The following is a 21377-nucleotide window of genomic DNA, read 5'->3' on the forward strand; positions in this document are numbered from 1 at the left end:
ACAATATGGGGGGTTCTATTTAAAAAATTGAAGGTGACCTTCACGTGACCTTCAAGCAACTATTCAAGGTCAAACTAATGACACTATCTTATGTGCCCCTCGAAACCGTACAACTTTTGTCTGAAACATTTTTGTTGAAAATGCTTCGTTGAAGAATTATCGAGGTGCGTTTTTTAAAATGGGACACCCTGTATATATATACATACACAATATAGTATTTTTATATATTTGAATAGAATGTAACAAATGTTTAATTATAATAAGTGTTTAGAATATAATAAAGGTTGAAATACATCTAAGCAAAACATTGATACAATAAGCAGCACCAGACTTTGACAACTTAACTGAAATGCTTATCGCACGTTTAGAAATCTTATCTAATCTTTTTGAAAACTTAACTAAAAACTACTTATACTTTCACAGATTTAAATAGAATGTATTTAATCTTTGACACCTTAACTAATAAAATACCTGGCACACTAATACCTACAATACTAATATTGTATTACCACAGATTTAAAAAGAATATATCTAATCTTTGGATATTTAAATAAAATTCTTATCACACTTTTCCGCATATTTAAGTAAAATATATCAATCGAAACTATGTGTATGATTAGAAACATACATAACGAGAGAGGAATCCCTTTCCCCTACTGTCCGTAGATAGAAAGGGAGAAGTGTTGGGAGCCACGAGATCTGCTTTTCTATAACGAGTGTGGTTATTTCCGCGATCCCGCGGACGCGTTCGCGAGTGCGCGCGACTCGTAGAGCGGACGGAGCGTAACAATATATATTTCGATATCATTTTGATATCATTTTGACTTCTTATTTCTCAATGGGATAAGAGCCTCCGCACAAGACTCTCGTATGGTAGCGTGGCGTAACATAACGTGGATTAACGCAGAAGAAACGTATCGGTTAATTATTGTTACGCCCTGTAGAACCCACGATTTTCCTTTTTCACGGAAATCTGATAGAAATCTAGAATAGTCTTTTAGGATTGGAAATATGCAAAAAGCGAGTAACGGTTGTCGATCGGCGAGCGGGCTATGATTTCGACACGTTTAAATTTTTCTATTTTTATGTTTGTAATTTTCTTTTTTTTTTGTTTGGTTCGTAGCGATATATGACAGTCGTAGTCGTGGACGGGCAAGAATGTTATTTCCGAGGCCCCTCAATTTGATAGGTGTATTTGATAGATCTTTCGCTGAGAAAAAGAAGATCTCAAAAACTATGTATCGTAGCTCATTGTGGTTTGTGGCATTCTTTTTCTCAGCGAAAGATCTATCAAATACACCTATCAAATTGAGGGGCCCCGGAAATAACATTATCCACCGTGGACGTAAGTAACGCACAAGCTTTGGAGTATTCTGACTGTTAGAATACGCCAAAACTTGTGCGTTACTTACGTCCACGACTACGACTGTCATATATCGCTACGTCATGTTATGTGCTTTGGCCTTTTCGTAACTAAGGCTGCGTTTCGATATTCACTGCCAGTACTGAAATTCTATAGTGTATGCGACGTAACTATAGATTTTCAGTGCTAGCAGTGAATATCGAAACTCAGCATAAAAAAATCAAGGAAAAACCTCCAGATGACGAAATCTAAACAGACAAGGCATATACGACGTTTTTTAATTAAATTTTATATTTTATTATTAAATTTTCGATCATAAAAATCAATGCAATTTAATATTAAGTAGGGGAGAACGGGGCAAACTCGACACGATTTTTTAAAAGGCAATTTTCAACAATTAATTAAAATTTTCAAGCGAATTCTATGATACACATTTAAAGAGTGTTTCTTCAGGTACAAAATTGCTTAAGAAAGTTTTGCTGTACGTTGCTTTATTTTGCCCCCAGGAAAGGAAAAGTTACGCGAAAACAAATTTTTAAATTGAAAAATTCCGGGGCAAACTCGACACTTTGTCTGATCGACACAATTTGATCTGGAACTTATTTTTTACTGTCTGGAAATGAAAATACATTGTTTATTGTGTATTTAAAAAGTACAAAAATTTGGAATAAAGTAGAACAATCATTTGAAATAATGAGAACAAAAATTGTTGAACTTTCAATTATCTTCATCTAAACTCATGTCTGAAAAACAATTAATGCAGGTAAACTCGCGATCGGACGTGCGCATACATTTGTCATGAGCCATACGGCTGCATGACAAGCATCGTTTGTTACTGGGAGCCGACGAAACGGCGTGGTGTTGACTTTGCCCCGGACGTCGTTTTTCACTTTTGTGAAAATATTTGGGAAAATATCCAAAAACGATTATCGGATTCATATAGAGCATCAAATTTCCCATGAAAATCACTTACATATAGGTTTGCAAGAGTAAAGCTCGATGAAAGAGTAGAAATTTTCGAGAGATCAGAAAAATTACTTTTTACCATCAAAAACGCTTATGTTGCGCTAAAAATTACACCATAACTCAGAATGTCACCAAATTCCATTGGCAATACTGGCACATAAAGATGCATTTACAGTAGGAAAGGCAACCCGGGAAAAAAGAATTAGATCTGCCGAGATATGACCATATATGGTTCATCAGATCTGGCCAGATATAATTGGATCTGCAAACTGTCTCTATCTGGCCAGATCTGAACAGATATGACCAGATCTGACCAGATATAATTTGACCTGCCGAGATATAATTATTTACCGAATGTATCCAGATCTGCTCAGATATAATTAAAAATTATGAAGGGATGTAAAATGCTTTAAAACCATAAATATATCAATTTAATTCAAAATTGTGTGCCACTTTATTATAAGCGTGGACTTCGATACAACTGATATAAGTTGTACCATACACTTGATTTATGTACCGTTTCGCATCGAATGCCATCTATCGGATGATCCGACATTTGCATGTATAACCAGTAAATAATTCTTATTAATTAAAGTAAAAAATGTAAAGTCTTTAATAATTCTTATTCGAGTTGGTAACTATTTATGCAAGTCTCCAAATAATTTCGACAAAACTTTTTAATGTAATTTAGCTATTAAATAATAATCAAATTTTGAGAATTTTTTGACTTTTGTTTATCCATCATCTCTATAAACTTACAATGTACGAAATAACTTATATTTCTGTGATTGTCTTTTGTATTTTAGATATAAAAGGCGAATTGATAAAAATGCTTTTATAACAAATAACTAACATCTTTTTGTTTATAAGAAAATACTTGTCTTCTGCAAATTATATCTTTATCATAAATTATTTTTATATAATTATATCAAAGATATTTAATTGAATATCTTTAATTTGCTACGTATAAATAAATTTATATTTATATATTTAAGTATCACATTAAACGAATATCGATCATCGAACATTTAATTTATTATAGTTAAACATGGCCAGATATCGTCAGACCTGAACAGTTTTCGATCAAACACAATCTCAGTTCAACTTATATCTGGACAGATATAGTCAGATGTAATGTATTTTGGATCGCATTCGAGTATAGATATGGTTATATCTAAACAGATACAGTCAGATCTAGACTGTTTTGATGAAATTCAATCACAGACATGGTTCGATCTGAGCAGATATGGTCCGATTTGAGCAGATATGGTCCGATCTGAGCCGTCGAAGACCATATTACACTCTATATGTAGTTATACATAGTTATATGTGAACATATATGACCAGATCTGCGCAGACATGAGAAGTCATAACTGAGCATATCTGACCAGATAAAATTTGATCTGCTGAGATATTATTTGATCTGGTCAGATCTAATCCTTTTTCCCGGGAAGTTTCTACGATAGATTTGAATTGGCAAAAAGCCTAGTGTCAAGTTTGCCCCGGTCTCCCCTACGTTATATATATGTTTTGACACCAAGATTTATCATTTATCTTTATATTGAAAGCTTTAATAATTACATTTATGCAAAGTTTATGTTTGATTTTATTTGAAATTGAATTATGTAAATTAAAATAAAATGATTAAAAATTATATAATAATTTAAAGTTGCTAATAAAATTTGAATATTAATCTTTTAGAAACATTATATGTACAAGTCTATACATTCATAATATCTAATGGACGTCCATAATAGATTTGTAGAAGACATCTATTATGGATACGGTATCTCTATTAGAAATCTATCTGATTTCGACGTAGAGATAGGCATCGCATATAAAGCTATAGAGATTGTATGGACGTCTAACGGACATTATGTTCTGTGTAATGCCAAAATACACTTAAATAGTCCTTTTTGCAACTTTAACTGAGAATTTTTCAAAATTATAACGTTATAGAGCAATGTAGTAAACGTGATTGTGTTCAGCGTCCAATAAGCTATAAGAAATAATTTATTCTTTTTATCGTGCTTGAAAAAAAGTAATTTTTTATTGAACAGTGTTATTACGCGCGATGATGAGGTTAAGTTGTATTTGCAATAAATATTCAGCAGAATTGACAAAACATGTTTTACTTTAAAAACCTGTGACTTTCTCTCTCACTTCTCGATGAACAATAAAAAACTTTATTAACCAGAAGTGGCGAAAAACCCAGGGAAAATAGAAGTCTTCTTTTTTATCTAGTAGGTTAGCATCCCCTAGCGGGCTCGATACGGCATACAGGGAAATAGAAGAGTATGCCGCGATGCTGCTTCGAAATCTAAGTAAGATTATTCTAGACTGCGCAACCGCACGTTGTAGTAATTTACTCTATTATCACGCCAAATGTGAATTTTTTTCGAACCCATTACAAACAAAAAAAAACTTTTTTCAGAACAATTTTAATTTAATTCCATAAGGAGTCAAAAGATACTTCTATGGAATCCTGTTTGAACTATCAAAAAGAAATTCTTTTGAGTTTTAAACAGATTACGCTAATTAGAATTTTAAAAAGAATTTTGAAAAATGAATCCTTTTTGAGTTCATAACGATTATCTGTGCTATTTGGGAAGTGTTTTAATTAAAGTGTATCTTTTAAATGATTAAAGTAAATCTAAGTAAATCTTTTTCTAGATGGTAAAAGTTTCTCGGACAGCATATCCCAATTGATGACAGTACATGCGTCATTATGTGATACGGTGTTGCTCATAAACGCTGCTTACGGAGTCGTTGCGTTGGTGATTACAATAACTTGTCTGATACACTTAATCATTACACCGTACGTTTTAATAATGGAAGTGGATGGAAGACGTGAACCTCTATTCCTCGCAGTACAAGGGTTATGGTGCATCTTTCATATCTGGAGATTACTCATGATCGTACAGCCTACGTACGCTGCTACAACACAGGTTGATTTATACTTTAAATAAATAAATAAATCAGCTAACGATAACTTATCAGATAAAAATAAAACAAAATTTCAAAAATTCGGAGAATTTGTTGACAACTATACTCCTTATTTCCTGAAAACAAAATAATTTAAATATTTCTTATGAAATAAGATAAGATAGAAATTGATTTAGTTTTAGAAAAATCAATATATGTATAAGAATATATAAGTTATTGCCAGCCAGTAAGAACAGATGTTTTTGACTAGGAAGGTACCTCGGCTGTAAGTTCGATTTTTGGAAATTATTTGAATTTTCTAAGAGCCCTTAGACAGGTGTAACCCCCAGTATACTTATTTCCGAACGCATTGGTTCGCAAGACAATGCAAAATGCAAGACTTATTATTATTTTTTATTTATTGTAACCTAATTATTATAATTTATTTTAACATATTTACATTCATTAAACTTATTTACAGCTATTTATACTACTGATGAAAGTGTCTTAACTCTACATAGAAATGCTTGAAGCACAAAACGCTTTGACACCAACTACTGTTCTTACCCAACGCGTTTCGAGTAGATCTTTTACATGGGGGCAAAAAAACTCGTCACTAGATTTATCTTCACCTTTTACTGTATATGTCGCATGTACAAAACCTTTCTCGCACACTCCTCGCACGATCGTTATGCTTGCGGATACTCTTCCCGATCTGCGCTCTCCACTTTCCGCTTGATGGCGTCGCCCACGATCTAATCAGCACACTCGCTCTAACATATTGTCCGCCTTGAAATACTGGGTTTTCAAAAAAAATATAATGAGAAAACAATGCTCTTTGGTACGACATACTATGGATAAACCACGTAACGTTCGGTAACATAAACTAAACAGGATTATTTGATAACTTACTATCTTAAACTTAAAATTGGGCCTCAATAGGCAGCATACATATTTTCGCTAATGCGCGTTTCGTGACCCACTTGGAAGTCTTGACGCTAACGACTCGAATTTCACCGTCTTGTCCAGCGTGACATTCTATTATTCTCTCCAATGCCCAACGCATGGGTGGCGTTTGCTCGTCACGCACAAGACAACCAACGCTCCAATCTCAACCCCAGGCATTCGATCCTCGCGATTCTACTTAAACCTCTGCTAAAGGTTTGATAAATATTTATTCGACCATCTTGCCCAAAAGTGTGGTAATTATGTACAAAAAGACCCCAATCGCCAATTATCTTGACCCTGAGTAACCTTGACCTTGAAAAAAGTGGCGGTCACGATCCGTTCAAAAGTTACGAAGCTTTAGGGTGAAGTTCCATTGAGCCAGCGTATGGCGTACCGGCGTATGGCGTACAGAAGCTTGGCTAATCACAGGCTTTACGCTCGTTTTCATTACGCCAGCACAAACATCGGCTGTCCCATGGAGCGTATTTAAGCAGCGTAATGATTAATAAGCCAATCACAGTGTTGTTTTACAAAGCTTATTTTCAAAATGGATGCTTAAGGGGTCTTGTGATTGGCTTATTGATCATTACGCCGGCGTAAATACGCCCCATGGGACAGCCGATGAAATTTTCAGCGCAATTTTTAACACATACATTTATACATGAAGCAATATTCCATATGCGTGTACGTGGGTGTGTATCATTGTAGCATAAACGCCGAAACGCTTCAAAAACCAGCGTAACATCTGTGCTGGCGTAACGAAAACAAGCGTAAAGCCTGTGATTAGCCAAGCTTCTTTACGCCATACGCCGGTACGCCGTACGCTGGCTCCATGGGACTTCACCCTAAAGTTTTCGCTTTGTAAAAATTATTCAACAATAGCACGTTTATCCTCCTGCGGTCACATGGGTTTGTGGCGTGCTTTACGAGCTCGTTTAAGGTAATTCGATGATGAAGGGCCGAAGTCAAAACAATGTTTATGATTTTTTTATTTATATGATTATAAAAAAATAGGATAACGCATCGCAAAGCTTCGTAATGACGTAAAAAGACCATTAGTAAGTAATTTTTACGTTGTAGAATAATATTTTGCCTGAAATAGATTAAAATAAAGTGTGTGTTTTAACGCGTCGCTTGACTAGTTTTCAACTTTAATTATTAATTTAAAAAAAAACTGTACGGTGGATCGTGTTCACCTTCAACTATAGGCTTCCTCACAGTGTCCTCTTTCCATCGATATATATTGTTCGGACATTTTTGACAAAAGATTTTTCGCAAACTCGTGTTATTCATAGGAAAATACCTCTTTTCCTATCAGACCAATGTTAAAATCATTAAAATCACCTAATTTTGAAATTAAATATCTTGAGAACGGGACGGTGAATTATCTTTTTTCTGGGCTTAATTGATTCAGGAGAGTTCCTTCTTTCGATATAAAAAATAAAACCCATCACTTTTGGCAAAAGTTGTTCATCGTCGAACTACCTTAAGTAGAGTTGATATTAAACAAGATAAGTTAGTCGATCATCTGTGTGAATATTTGTGGCGATATACAATAAAAAGAATTGGAGAAGACCCATTTTATGTATTACTAGATGACATAAAATATGTGTATTCAGGAAATAAATAGAAAATATATAATGTTTCATTATGTATATTGTGACGTTGCAGTTTCGCTGTATCGTGGCAGCGTCCCTGCCGCCGTCACAAGGCACGGGTTTCGCGCCCGAGGACGGTCCAAGGAGGCGATTGCGAAATCTCCAGGGGCCCAATTAAGTTGCGTTTCCGATTTCTAATCCCCTTTCGTTCTTCGTATTATTATTTGGCACCTCACCGAGGTGAAACAGGAACGTTCTCGTGGAAGGCGGAGGATCCGGGAGTTTGGAGTAAGCAGGAAGGACAGAGACAAGGAATCGACCGATGGAGGCGATCATTAGCGGAGCTCGCGGGCAGCAAACGAGAAGGGGCGCAGGAAGACACGCGCGCGGCGCGTGGTACGGCAGCAGACGGAGCTTGACCCAGCAGGGCCTCGGCGCCGGGAGAGAACAAGTTTCCCCGGCTAACCTCCGCTGCAAAACGGACTCCGGGGTGGCTGGCCACCATCCCTGGGTCACACGGGAGGATCATGGAGGAATCAGCGTGTCCGGACCGCTGCTTAAGGATTCCGAGGGGCCACTGCAACAGCGAGGGGCCATAGAACGCCCCCGCAGGATCTGCTGCCGACAGCACTGCGCGAGGATCTGTCGCGAACCCGCGAGCCCGCCCCTAATTGACCCGCGCTATTACGTCGAAGGGCCGCGCACGCTCTGAGTGGGGCGCGTCATCGATTCCGCTATCGAGCAGATTTTCACGATCGCACTTCCTAGTCGTCCTCCGGCGTAATCGCACAGTTTAGAATCCCGCCCGCGGCTATCGAGCCGGTTATCGAACCGCCGGCTGCCGAAGCCCGAGCCCGGAAAAGAGCCGTTGAAGGAGAGGAGCAGACTTTCGGTGAGGTTGCCTAAGGTAATTTCGCGTATGTAAAGCCACGACACCGCCCTCCGTGTCGCTCTCGCTCAGCTGCCGACGCGTGAATAATTAGTGTTGGCTGCCGAAAAGGCGTAATTTTGGCGTTGGTGGTCGGCATAGAGAGCGAGGGGCCCTAGAATAGTCTCGTTGGCTCAGGGGATCGCGTATAGGCTCCTGGAGATCGCGGAAGAAACGCAGGCGACTGCGGTGGCGACCGATTCATTTCTCGCGTTCTTCGTGCTCGCGACCGCGTGTATTATCGCGCTTATCATCGTGCGTCGTAATTTGTGTTGTCGCGTGATAGATTTCGCGGGAACTAATTGTGTGAGATTCAGTCTCTTCTCGCGCGATACTCCGTGTTCAAAGTCTTCATCTACCATTGTACTCGCGTGCGGTATTCCGCGTTATGTTGAGTGTCCTTGCATATTATATTTTGCGTCGTCCTAATTGTTCTCGCGCGTGTTATACTTCGTGTTAATAGTCGTACTATAGTTAGCGTTATGTTCAGAAATCCGCGTCGTCCGCGAGCCTCTTATACTTTGGCGACAGAATCCTTTCGCGATTTCGAACGTCGAGTCCTTGCGCGCCGAGCGTGGCGCAGCACTACTTTGATGACGTTTCATGTTCAATAATACTTCGTAATCGAGCATATTTTCCGTTTCTTGTTCTATTCTATGTAATTCTGGTTCACGTTCCATATTATTTACTTTGTTATTTCGCGCTCACTTCTATTGTGTTTAATTAGATTCCTAAATTAATGTTCTCTCACGTACATTATCCAATTCTGTTAATTCAACCTCTTTAATACAATTTAATGTTTGATCTATTTAATAATCCAACTCAATTTCATTTCTGACTTCCGCTATTCAATAATTCTCTTCGATTTCATAGTACTGACAAGTTACAATAAACCTGTTATTGATTATTATTAAATATCTGAGTGTGTGATTTACGCGTCACCCCGCCGAATCTTGGCGCTGCCCTATATCAACCTCGCCCATAGCCGTTAGGTCGAGCTGGCCGATCTCTCGCACGCCTGATTCATTGCGCTTTCGTGTTTCTTTTCGGGTTTTCGCGATTTTAGCATAAATTAGTGGACGCGAGCTTACGCGTCTGGCGCCCAACTTTGGTGTCAAGCATAATCGTCGGGCTGTGCGAGAGACTCGTTAGAGAGGCCCTTCATCCTTCTCTCCTCACCTTCCCCTTTTGATCCGTCTTGCGTCCCGGGCGTGACACCGGACGTAAAAAGACGTGACAATATATATAAACGAGCTCGTAAAGCACGCCACGAACCCATGTGACAACTCGTCTCGCGTGAAAAGTGTATGCGTGGAGGCAGTAGGTTCCGCCCTGCGGGGCGGAAAAGTTACTGCCTCCACGCATACACTTTCCACGCGAAACGAGGTGCCACATGGGTTTACAACTTTTCACGCGTGGAAAGTCAACGCATGTACTTTGAAGGCACACTATGTGTCTAGTTTAATAATAGTGGAGCCCCCCCGCAGGGGGGCGAAACCTACTGCCTCCATGCATACACTTTCCACGCGAAACGAAGTGCCACATGGGTTTTCAACTTTTCACGCGTGGAAAGTCCACGCCGAAGGCACCCCGCACCCTCCTTTCATGTGTGTGTGTGTGTGTGTGTGTGTGTGTGTGTGTGTGTGTGCGTGCGCGCGCGCGCGTGCTATTGTTGAATAATTTTTACAAAGCGAAAACTTTAATGCTTTGTAACTTTTGAACGGATCGTGACCGCCACTTTTTTCAAAGTTACTCAGGGTCACGACCTTGACAACATATGTCAAGGTCAAGGTCATTGGCGATTGAGGTCTTTTTGTACATAATTACCAAAAGTGTTTAGCTTCGCAATATATTGAAATAGGGTAAGTCGATTGGATGGCACCTCGAACCAATTTCGTTCCGGAATAATGATAAGTGCCTCACCAATCAAAAAATGACCAGAGGTCAATGCTGTTAGATCAGTGATGTCACTAGAGATAGGCGTCAATGGTCGGAAGTTTAGAACGGCTTTGACCTGAATACACACGGTATACATTTCTTCGAACGTTAACATCGTCTCGCTCAAAATTCTATGCAAATATGTTTTCATCGATTTAATTTTTGCCTCCTATAGGCCACTTATATGAGAAGAATACGGCGGAATAAATTGCCATTGTACGGCTTGTTCGGAGCAGAAATGATCGATTGTCGATAGAGAAGATTGTTGCACCAGATCATATAACGCACGCAACTCATAATTCGCAACCTTAAAGTTACTACTATTGTCAGAATAAATGTTCGCACATTTTCCTCGCCGAGCCACGAACCACTTTAGAGCATTAAGAAAGGCGGGAGTACTCAAATCGGAAACTAACTCTAAATGTATGGCTCGTGTACTCATACAAACGAATAAATATGTACGCTTTACATGTCTTATTACGACTAAGTTTAATGTTGAATGGGCCTCCGTAATCTATCCCGACATTGAAAAACGCACACTTGTGAGTCAGACGACTCTCAGGCAAATCCTCCATGATATGTTGAGCGGAGACCCTTAGGAAAATTTACTTAAAGTTTTTTAAAGTTACTTAAAGTATTATAAAGTATTATAAAGTATACTAGCCATAATAATAGTATACTAATAGTATAATAGTAGACTAATAGTATACTGACAGCCGAGCGTAAAGTTTTCTTTAAGTTATTAACCTCAATAAAAACTTTATAAGCAAGTCGCAAATATACTTTAAATTTACTTTTAACAAACGTAATACTTATAAATATACTTTAACTTTACTTTTTATAAAGGTAATACTTAAAGCTGATTTTAACTTATGCGTGTTGTTTCAACAGTATACTTAAAAAGACAAGTTCCCTTTTTCACCACACTTGCACCACACGAGACATTAAGAAATATTATATCATATATCCAATTCAAAATTTTATTACTCTTTTTAAACTGAATTTGTTTCTTAAGATGATTTTTGGAAAATTATATATTTGTGCTGGTTATGACATATGTAGACTATATATAACACTTACATCAAATTAAGAAGTAGTCTACCACGTAAGGCAGTTGGCTCACCATCCAGAGGTCCCGAGTTCGAATCCCACCAAGGTAAGCTAGTGTGTTTTTCAAATATGAGAAAATATTTATAATCATAGACTGCATCTTAAGAAACAAATTTAGTTATAAAATAGTAATAAAATTTCGAAAAAAATAATTTTTTTTTATTCCGGGTGAATATCGGAAATCAGTGTCCTCTAGTATTAAGAGGACTGTAATCTTAAGTCTAGTGTCTCATGGTTAGAGGATATTCCTCTAGATTTTAAAATATCTTCTTGAGACCGTATTTCAGAGAAAAATCCTCTAAAATCAAGCGGGAGCCACTAAATGACAGAATATTTTTTTTGGGGTGATTAATAGTAATTGCATGAGTTAACTTAAAGTAACCTTTAAAGTATATTATAGAAATACTTAAAGTTTGGTTCGAAATCACTTCTAGTTTATCAATAGTTTATCAATAGTAATTTCTTTGGTAAACTTTCTAGTTTATTTTAAGTTTTTTTAAGTAAATTTTCCTAAGAGGACGGGTCGTAATCAGAAGCAAACGATGCATCTATGGAGAATCTTACGCGCCATAGATTTGGCGGGTAGAATCCAAAAAGATTCCTGTAGAATTTACAGCAATGTCTGTGCACCTGCATGCAGCGATTTGTAATGAGCATCACGAATGACAAGAGTAGTAACGGGATGATTGGACGGCAAGACAACTGGGTATCGACGCGAATATGACACCGGGGCGTTTCGCAATCGACCACCAATTCGAATAAGGCCTTCGCTATCCAAAAATGGATGTAGTGTAATCAGAGAGCTATCGTGATTGGCTCGCTGTTTGGTCTGTAGATCAAGCATTTCTCGCCCAAAGCGTTCGGCTTGCACCATTCGGAGGCCGTCATCGCTCGGTCGAGCTCACACATTGTCAGTGACCTAATTCGCTGAGCCTGCGAAAGTCCTGAACGCTCCGTCCATCACAAACAATAAGCGATGACTCGCTTAAGCCTTGACAGAGATAAAAACCTCTCGAGGATACTATTCACCTCGATAACTTGAGTGGCCAACACTGTATATTTTTTAGTTTCGGGAACTTCGACGCTTGGTCTCAGAGTGGGTATGTTAATATGCTCCTCTGGATGTTGTAACCATTCTGGTCCGTGCCACCAAAGGCGCAAGTCTTTTAATTGATTAGGTCTGATTCCAAGCGAGATCATATCTACGGGGTTGTCCTCGGATCTGACGTGTCGCCATTGCTCCTTGGTAGTCAACTGATAAATCTCAGTTAGATGGCAATAAAGGTTTTCCTAATATGAGCCTCGCCATGACATCATCCTAAAACTATGGTGGACTCGCATCAATAATGTCGATCGGGCAGCCTGAATCACTGAATCTGCTAATTTCGAAAGCAAGAGTGCTCCACATAACTCGAGACGCGGAATACACACTGTTTTTAATGGAGCGATTCTTGACTTCGCACACACCAAACGGACGGTAACGTCTCCCATGCCGTTGACTAAGCACATATATAAACACGCTTCTTACATGATCTCCGAAGCATCCGAGAAACCATGAAGCTCTGTATGAACCGGATCTTTACAGATGACTCGAGAAACGGAGATGTCATTGATGGCATTTAATTCCTTGACGTAGTCCATTCCGTTGTACAAGTCAAACGGTAATGATTTATCCCACTCTAGATTGAGTTGCCACAATTTTTGTAGGAGAATTTTGGTTTTAATGATGGCTGGCCCAACGAGTCCCAAGGGATCGAATATTTGAGACACGGTCGACAGCCCTATGCGTTTCATCACGTGAGAGTCCGTATTATGCGCGATAACATGATATTGAAACGTGTCTCTGCTTTATGCCCAGCCAAAACCGAGGATTTTAGTCTCCTCGCCATCCGTTGCAATCATCGTGAACTCTTCGGCGTCTTGTTTGAATAAAGTTGGCTCATTCGATTTCCATTTAGATAACTCGAAACATGAAGATCTCAGTATCATTATGAGTTCGTTCTTGAGCGCTCGCAGTTTGTCGAGATCATCGTGACTAGTCAGCAGATCATCGACATAGAAATCTCGAATAATGACTAAGCTTGCATCTGGATGGGATTCATGCGCGTTGTGAGCGGTTTGATGTAACGTCCGTATTGCCAAAAATGCTGCTAAAACGAGGCCGTATGTTACAGTGTGCAATAGATATTCTAAGATAGGCCCGACGACACTAGATCTCTGTAGAATTTGTTGTAGATTCCTTTAATCCTCCTGGAGGTTCACTTGGCGATACATCTTTATGATACCAGCCGTTAAGAAGTATAGATGCTGTCGAAAACGCAATACAATTGAGAATAGAGTTTGTTGAACAGTAGATCTCACTCGAAGGATCTCGTTTAATGATTTTCCTGAGGACATCTTCGCTGACGCAATGAACACCACCCGAAGCTCGCGTCTATTCTGGAGAACGATCAGATGATGCAAAATGTAATGCGCTGCAGCAAGCTTTTCTTGTTCACTGTTGACCATAGACATATGAGCTTGGCATACTCGCTCACGTAGTCCTCGCGGAGTTTCGCGTTCTTCTCAAACCTTCGCTTGAGTTTATATAATAACTTTAATGCGTAGCTGCGTGATTCTTCCAATTCACTCGGATCATCTTGGAAAGGAACGCTTACGGTAAAACGTCCGGTATCGTCCTACCGAGACTGCGTCTGCATGAAATGATGTTCGCAAGTCTCCTCATTGCTCGACATAGCGGTTTTGCAATCGATCTCTTCGATTCTACAGAACCTCTTGACTTGATTACAAAGTTTGGCCTCCGGCGGAAAACAAAAAATCGGGTGATCTGGGCGAATTGCCCAAAGCAACGTCTTCCGACACGACCCATCCCAGATGCGTTTTCTGAAGGATCGGTAGGGATTTACCAAGTTTAATTTGACCGACATAACAGCTCCCAAAACACGCTTGCTCCGAATATAGCATCGACTCTTTGGGGGACGTAAAACATCTCGTCAGCAAGCTTAACATTCGGGGGAATGTTCCACAACTGATCGATAGATAGATTAAGTGATTAATTACTGTATCCTAGTATTTACCTTGAGACTCTAGCGACGAATATTACGAAGAATACCACTGAGAGTTTGTCTTAATTAGATTCCCGATTCCTTTTGCATCGGAACATCCAGCAATAATTGCAAATACTTGCTGGCGATAGCGCATTTATCCTTAAATCTTTTGGTTAAGAGATTTCCAAGCAATCGTGTAATTTTCCGTGGACTTTAGAGATTGAATAACTTTGGCAGCTCTACCTTTCATAGATAATTTAAGGTAACATGCGTTGAATGTTTGTTAAATCGCGATTAACATCTACGAGCCCATAAAAACTATCTCGAAACTCCAACCATTTCTCCGGATTTCTTCAACTTGACCTTGATGCCGTGATTTGCATTACCATTATCGATTTACCCCATCGATTTACCCCGGCAGGGCGTTCCATGAATTTACGAGGGCGTGAGCACGACCAAGAAGCAGACAATAGCGATCCTCAATGACCGGACGCTCCGCATCATCCTTGTCTAACACTTCAATTTGTGATTGTATCGTATCAAACTGAGCCCATAAGTTTTGAACAAACTCGATTTTCGCTTGCAAAGCCTTCGAAATTTGTAAGACGCATCTTGCACGTTCCGCGCCGACGCCTCAACGTCGCCAAACCTTCAGCCATCTCGAATTTGCACGAGCCTCTTAAATCTCGATGTTCGACGTAGAAAATCGGCACCGATGAACAATATGACTACGCCGCTCTCTCTGCTCTCGTCGCGTGTAGCTCCTGGACAAAAGCGAGATAACCCTGCTTCTATGTATCATGCGTAAACGAAAACTATACCACTCAAACTCTCCGTGCTACAGGATCAAGATAACTATATTCCGGCGTGTGTGGAACAAAGGGAAGCCTCTGTTTCGAGTCGCCCTTCTTCCTGCACTGGATGTACGATCAAGAAGCGTGTGTTAGCTGGGATTCTTTCGACCAACTCTCGTTTTCCTGGCGGAAAAATTTTTACAACTTACAACGCCAAAACTATGTCATAACTACAACTTTTTATGTAAAAGTCTTTGGGATAAATACGCTGAAACAACTTACTATGCAAAACTGAGCCGAAAATACAACTTACTTTACTAAACTGCACCGAAGCTACAACTATCTACGAGAAAGTGTGAGATTTAAAACATGTTTGTAGAATGTAGATAGTTGTACACTTTCGTAATAAGTCGTACTTTATTAGTATCCTATTGATAGCGGCAAGTTGTAGACTTCTGTAGTACGTTGTAGTTATGTGTAGTAACAACTAACTATAAAAATCTATTACTCAACGGGATCAACAGGATACTGAGGAACTACAATTCCTTATGAAAATTCACAACCATGTACAGATATGTTCCAAATCTCGCACATTCTCTCATGATTTATCCAAAAAGGACTTATTAAAAGTCTTCTGATCCAGTTTCTGCATCAGAAAAAACATAAAATTTACTAGTGCATTTTGTCATTCTCTGTATACTGTGTGATATCGAAGATATCACGAAAAATATTAGGACAAAGTGGCTCTCACAGGCTTGCCTTTTATCCTAGTGTGTGAGGATTTTTTCTTACGAGAAGGTACTGGCGCATGTAGCCGCGTAGCGAAAGCTCGTGTTACTAGCCCTCACACAAACTACAAATTTTTACGAAAATTTACAACTATCTGCTAACTTTGATTTTGGATTGGAAAGGACCCCGCACACATCACATGGAAAAATGGCCTCCCGTCGAATTTGCTGAAATTGTAGTACGATGTAGTTCATGACGTCCTGATCAAAAGTACCAATGGGCCCGAGGTCAAAAAATGGACAGTTTCCGAGATACGGGGAGTCAAAGGTCAATAATAGTGCCTCATTCGAAAATTCTATTCTTTATGTATATCCGTATGTGAGCAGTGTTGTTGTGTGCGTATGTGCCATTCTGCGTATGTATGCGTATTTGTGTGTAAACGTAGCTTCGTAATATACACAAAGAATAGAATTTTTGAATGAGGCACTATTATTGACCTTTGACCCCCCCGTATCTCGGAAACTGTCCATTTTTTTTACCTCGGGCCCATTGGGACTTTTAATCAGGACGTCATGAACTACAATTTTAGCAAATTTAACGGGAGGCTATTTTTCCATATGATTGACCTTTGACCCTCCGTATCTCGGAAACTGTCCACTTTTTTACCTCGGGCTCTTTGGGACTTTTAATCAGAACGTCATGAATTACATCATACTATAATTTCAGCAAATTCGACGGGAGGCCATTTTTCATATGATTGACCTTTGACCCCCCCGTCCCCGTATCTCGGAAACTGTCCATTTTTTGACTTCGGACTCATTGGAACTTTCGACAGAACGTTATGAACTACATCATACTACAATTTCAGCAAATTCGACGGGAGGCCATTTTTCCATGTGATGTGTGCGGGGTCCTTTGACATTGTAATTCATAGAAAGTTGCAGTTTCAACTAAACATTACAAAAAAGTATGACTATGGAGTATTTTCAACAATTGGTTCAAGTCCGTAAGAGTTGTCAAAAGTAGTAGTTTTTCTTAAAAAGTCGTACTTTCTACGCTAAATTACAACTGTGAATGCCTCCAGGTAGTGAATTTTTGGTGAAGGCTAGTAACTGTAAAAATTCATAATTTGTGGTACAATCTTGTGGTATTTATGATAAGTTACGAGAAACTACGCTCTAATTTCTAATTAGGTCCTGTGAACTTGGCACACCATACCTAAAAATCTTCAATTTTTTTTAAAGTTCTGACTTTCTTTTGAATAGTTCTAAAGTTATATATAAGCATTTTAAATAGTTCCGATGATTAAATACAAAAAAATCGAATTTGAAAATATGGTGCGCTAAGTTCACGCAGCGCACCAAATCATGAAAATCAATTATTTCTTCGGAGTTCTGGTTTGTTTTACAATAGTTCTACAGTTCTATATCAAATATATCAATAGTTCTAGCAATTAGAAGCAAAAAATCGATTTCTGAAAATCCAGTGCCCAAACTGTAACAACTATCTAAGAAAGGTAACAGTTCCGACCGGATCGTATTTTTGTGACATTTCACGTAGTTTTGCAAGAAATATTAATCACTTTCCAGTAATGCAATTATTTTAAAATAAAAACTATATTTAACACATAAAAAATTTTTATTTCAGAAAATTTTTTTACACGTTCTAGCCGATCTGATAAGAGTTCTGCGTAGCGTTCCCTAAGTTCTACAAAAAAGTTATATAAGTTTAGTCTGTGAAATAATTATTTTTAAAGTTTTCGCTGCTTTTAACATTTAAAAATCAACTTTTCGACGATTTTTGACAGTTCTGTGAGTTTTATTATAATTATCCTGTAGTTCTGAACGTATTTTAACATTTTCCAAAGAGTTCTAGTGATAAAAATTATGTGATAATTTTTTAAACAATTTTTTCTTTTAAGAAAGTCGCATTTACGGGTTTCTAGGTGTGGCGCTAGCGGATTTTCGACAGTTCTGTGAGTTTTATTACAATTATATTGTAGTTCTGAACGTATTCTAACATTTTTCGAAGAGTTCTGGCGATAAGCATTATTTATTCATTTTCTAAACAATTTTTTCTCTTAACCCTAGAAACCCGTAAATGCAGCTTTCTCGGGAGAAAAATTATTTTAAAAAATGAATAAATAATGCTTATCGCTGGAACTCTTCGGAAAATGTTAGAATACGTTCAGAACTACAATATAATTGTAATAAAACTCACAGAACTGTCGAAAATCCGCCAGCGCCACACCTAGAAACCCGTAAATGCAGCTTTCTCGGGAGAAAAATTATTTTAAAAAATGAATAAATAATGCTTATCGCCGGAACTCTTCGGAAAATGTTAGAATACGTTCAGAACTACAAGATAATTGTAATACAACTCATAGAACTGTCGAAAATCCGCCAGCGTCACACCTAGAAACCCGTAAATGCGGCTTTCTTAAGAGAAAAAATTGTTTAAAAAATGAATAAATAATGCTTATCTCCGGAACTCTTCGGAAAATGTTAGAATACGTTCAGAACTACAATATAATTGTAATAAAACTCACAGAACTGTCGAAAATCCGCCAGCGCCACACCTAGAAACCCGTAAATGCAGCTTTCTCGGGAGAAAAATTATTTTAAAAAATGAATAAATAATGCTTATCGCCGGAACTCTTCGGAAAATGTTAGAATACGTTCAGAACTACAAGATAATTATAATAAAACTCACAGAACTGTCGAAAATCCGCTAGCGCCACACCTAGAAACCCGTAAATGCGACTTTCTTAAAAGAAAAAATTGTTTAAAAAATTATCACATAATTTTTATCACTAGAACTCTTTGGAAAATGTTAAAATACGTTCAGAACTACAGGATAATTATAATAAAACTCACAGAACTGTCAAAAATCGTCGAAAAGTTGATTTTTAAATGTTAAAAGCAGCGAAAACTTTAAAAATAATTATTTCACAGACTAAACTTATATAACTTTTTTGTAGAACTTAGGGAACGCTACGCAGAACTCTTATCAGATCGGCTAGAACGTGTAAAAAAATTTTCTGAAATAAAAATTTTTTATGTGTTAAATATAGTTTTTATTTTTAAATAATTGCATTACTGGAAAGTGATTAAAATTTCTTGCAAAACTACGTGAAATGTCACAAAAATACGATCCGGTTGGAACTGTTACCTTTCTTAGATAGGTGTTACAGTTTGGGCACTGGATTTTCAGAAATCGATTTTTTGCTTCTAATTGCTAGAACTATTGATATATTTGATATAGAACTGTAGAACTATTGTAAAACAAACCAGAACTCCGAAGAAATAATTGATTTTCATGATTTGGTGCGCTGCGTGAACTTAGCGCACCATATTTTCAAATTCGATTTTTTTGTATTTAATCATCGGAACTATTTAAAATGCTTATATATAACTCTAGAACTATTCAAAAGAAAGTCAGAACTCTAAAAAAAATTGAAGATTTTTAGGTATGGTGTGCCAAGTTCACAGGACCCTCTAATTAGTTTACTTAATTCCCTGGTGGAAATAATTTTAGAACAATTTACGTATTTCTATGAAAAATTGAAATTTTAAACAACAAATCACAAATTTCTATTATGAAAATTGTAGAAATTCATGGTAAATTGCCGTAAATTGTAGTAAGTTGTAAAAAGTATTTAAAAATTTTTACAAGTTTCAACAACTTTTTATGAACATTTTTATGAGAATGTAGTAAATTGTAGAAGTTGTAAAAAATGTTTATTTTTACAAACTACCACTTTTCATGAACTTTTTAAAAGCAATTTATAACTATTTTAGTAATATTATAACTATTTACAACTTTCTACATCTTTTTACACAACATTAAACAAGTTTTCATGACGTAAAAGGCATTTGAATTTTGTATGTCAGTATAATCCCTGTAATACGTAGCTAATATTTTTTTAGCATGATAAATCCATAAAAAATTCAATACTATTTTTTCTATTTTTATGAAAAGATGCAAGTTGTATTAAGTTATAAGAAATGTTTACTATTTTGTACATTTTACAACAATTATATTGTAAATTGACGTCTTTTAATACTTTAAATAATTATAGGAAATTTTACTTATTGGAAATTATCTATTTGCAAAAATATACATGGCCTAATAAAATATAAAATTTAATAATTTTTATAATTTAATAATTTAATATTGAATATGATAGTCAGACCACTGTGCACACACAACAAACTGTTCACTACAATGTTTGATAACTCGCAATAAGCGCGAAGACGCCCTGATTTCGCAAGAACGCTCCGTGACCGCGAGCGCTAGTACCGCGCGCTGCCGTGACGCGGCTATACCACGCGTCACTTTCTCGTAATCAAAAATCATCACGCGCTAGTATAAGAGGCGAGCTTGTGAGAGGCCTGATTACGATGTTCTTTGCAGATCGGCTTAAGTGATACCTCTGGTATCACATAGTGCAGAGGTCTGCGAAACAAATTTTTTATAAATCGTTAGATATGTCTTACTTATTTATTTACATGTTTTTAAATAATTTTATTAAGCATGAAATATATTACTTCATGAAATATTAATTATGAAATTATATTCAATACAATTATTAAATTTATATTTAATAATTGTATTAAATATAAAAAAATACTTTCCTTATCTTATAAAATATATAATTTTTTTGTGTTAGATGCAATTACCACGCACATAAAAATAACTAAATAAGATATGCAACAACTTATAAATAATTATCTAATTTCTTAATCCTTATCAACAAGCAGCATAGTTCGTTGTAAAATGTTGAACATATCACGTATTTACATCTAAAAAGTTGTAGTTGCATAAAAACTTTCTACGTATGAAAAACTACAAACATGGCCCAAATCGCGTAGTTTGATGTAAAAATTACGTAAAAATAATTTAAAAAGTTGTAATTACATTATAAAAAATTGTAGTTTTCACGTAATTTTTGCGTGAAAAATTGTAAAATTATTTCCACCAGGGTTTTCTTAGTTGTATAAATTTTCTACAAAAAAACTAGAACTTGTT

General features: G+C 37.2%; 1 protein-coding gene across 1 annotated transcript in view; it reads left to right on the plus strand.

Moving 5' to 3' along the window:
- Positions 1 to 21377, plus strand: part of LOC139776176 (gustatory receptor for sugar taste 43a) — a 236201-nt gene that overhangs the window by 135941 nt on the left and 78883 nt on the right. The window contains exon 5 of the mRNA XM_071712691.1: positions 5003 to 5277. Coding sequence (XP_071568792.1) covers positions 5003 to 5277 — 275 coding nt within the window. The remainder of the gene's footprint in view (positions 1 to 5002; positions 5278 to 21377) is intronic.

The sequence above is a fragment of the Temnothorax nylanderi genome, unplaced genomic scaffold (assembly GCF_030848795.1).
Source record: "Temnothorax nylanderi isolate EJ_2023f unplaced genomic scaffold, tnyl_v1.0 TNYL_tig0113_pilon, whole genome shotgun sequence".
Lineage (NCBI taxonomy): Eukaryota > Metazoa > Arthropoda > Insecta > Hymenoptera > Formicidae > Temnothorax > Temnothorax nylanderi.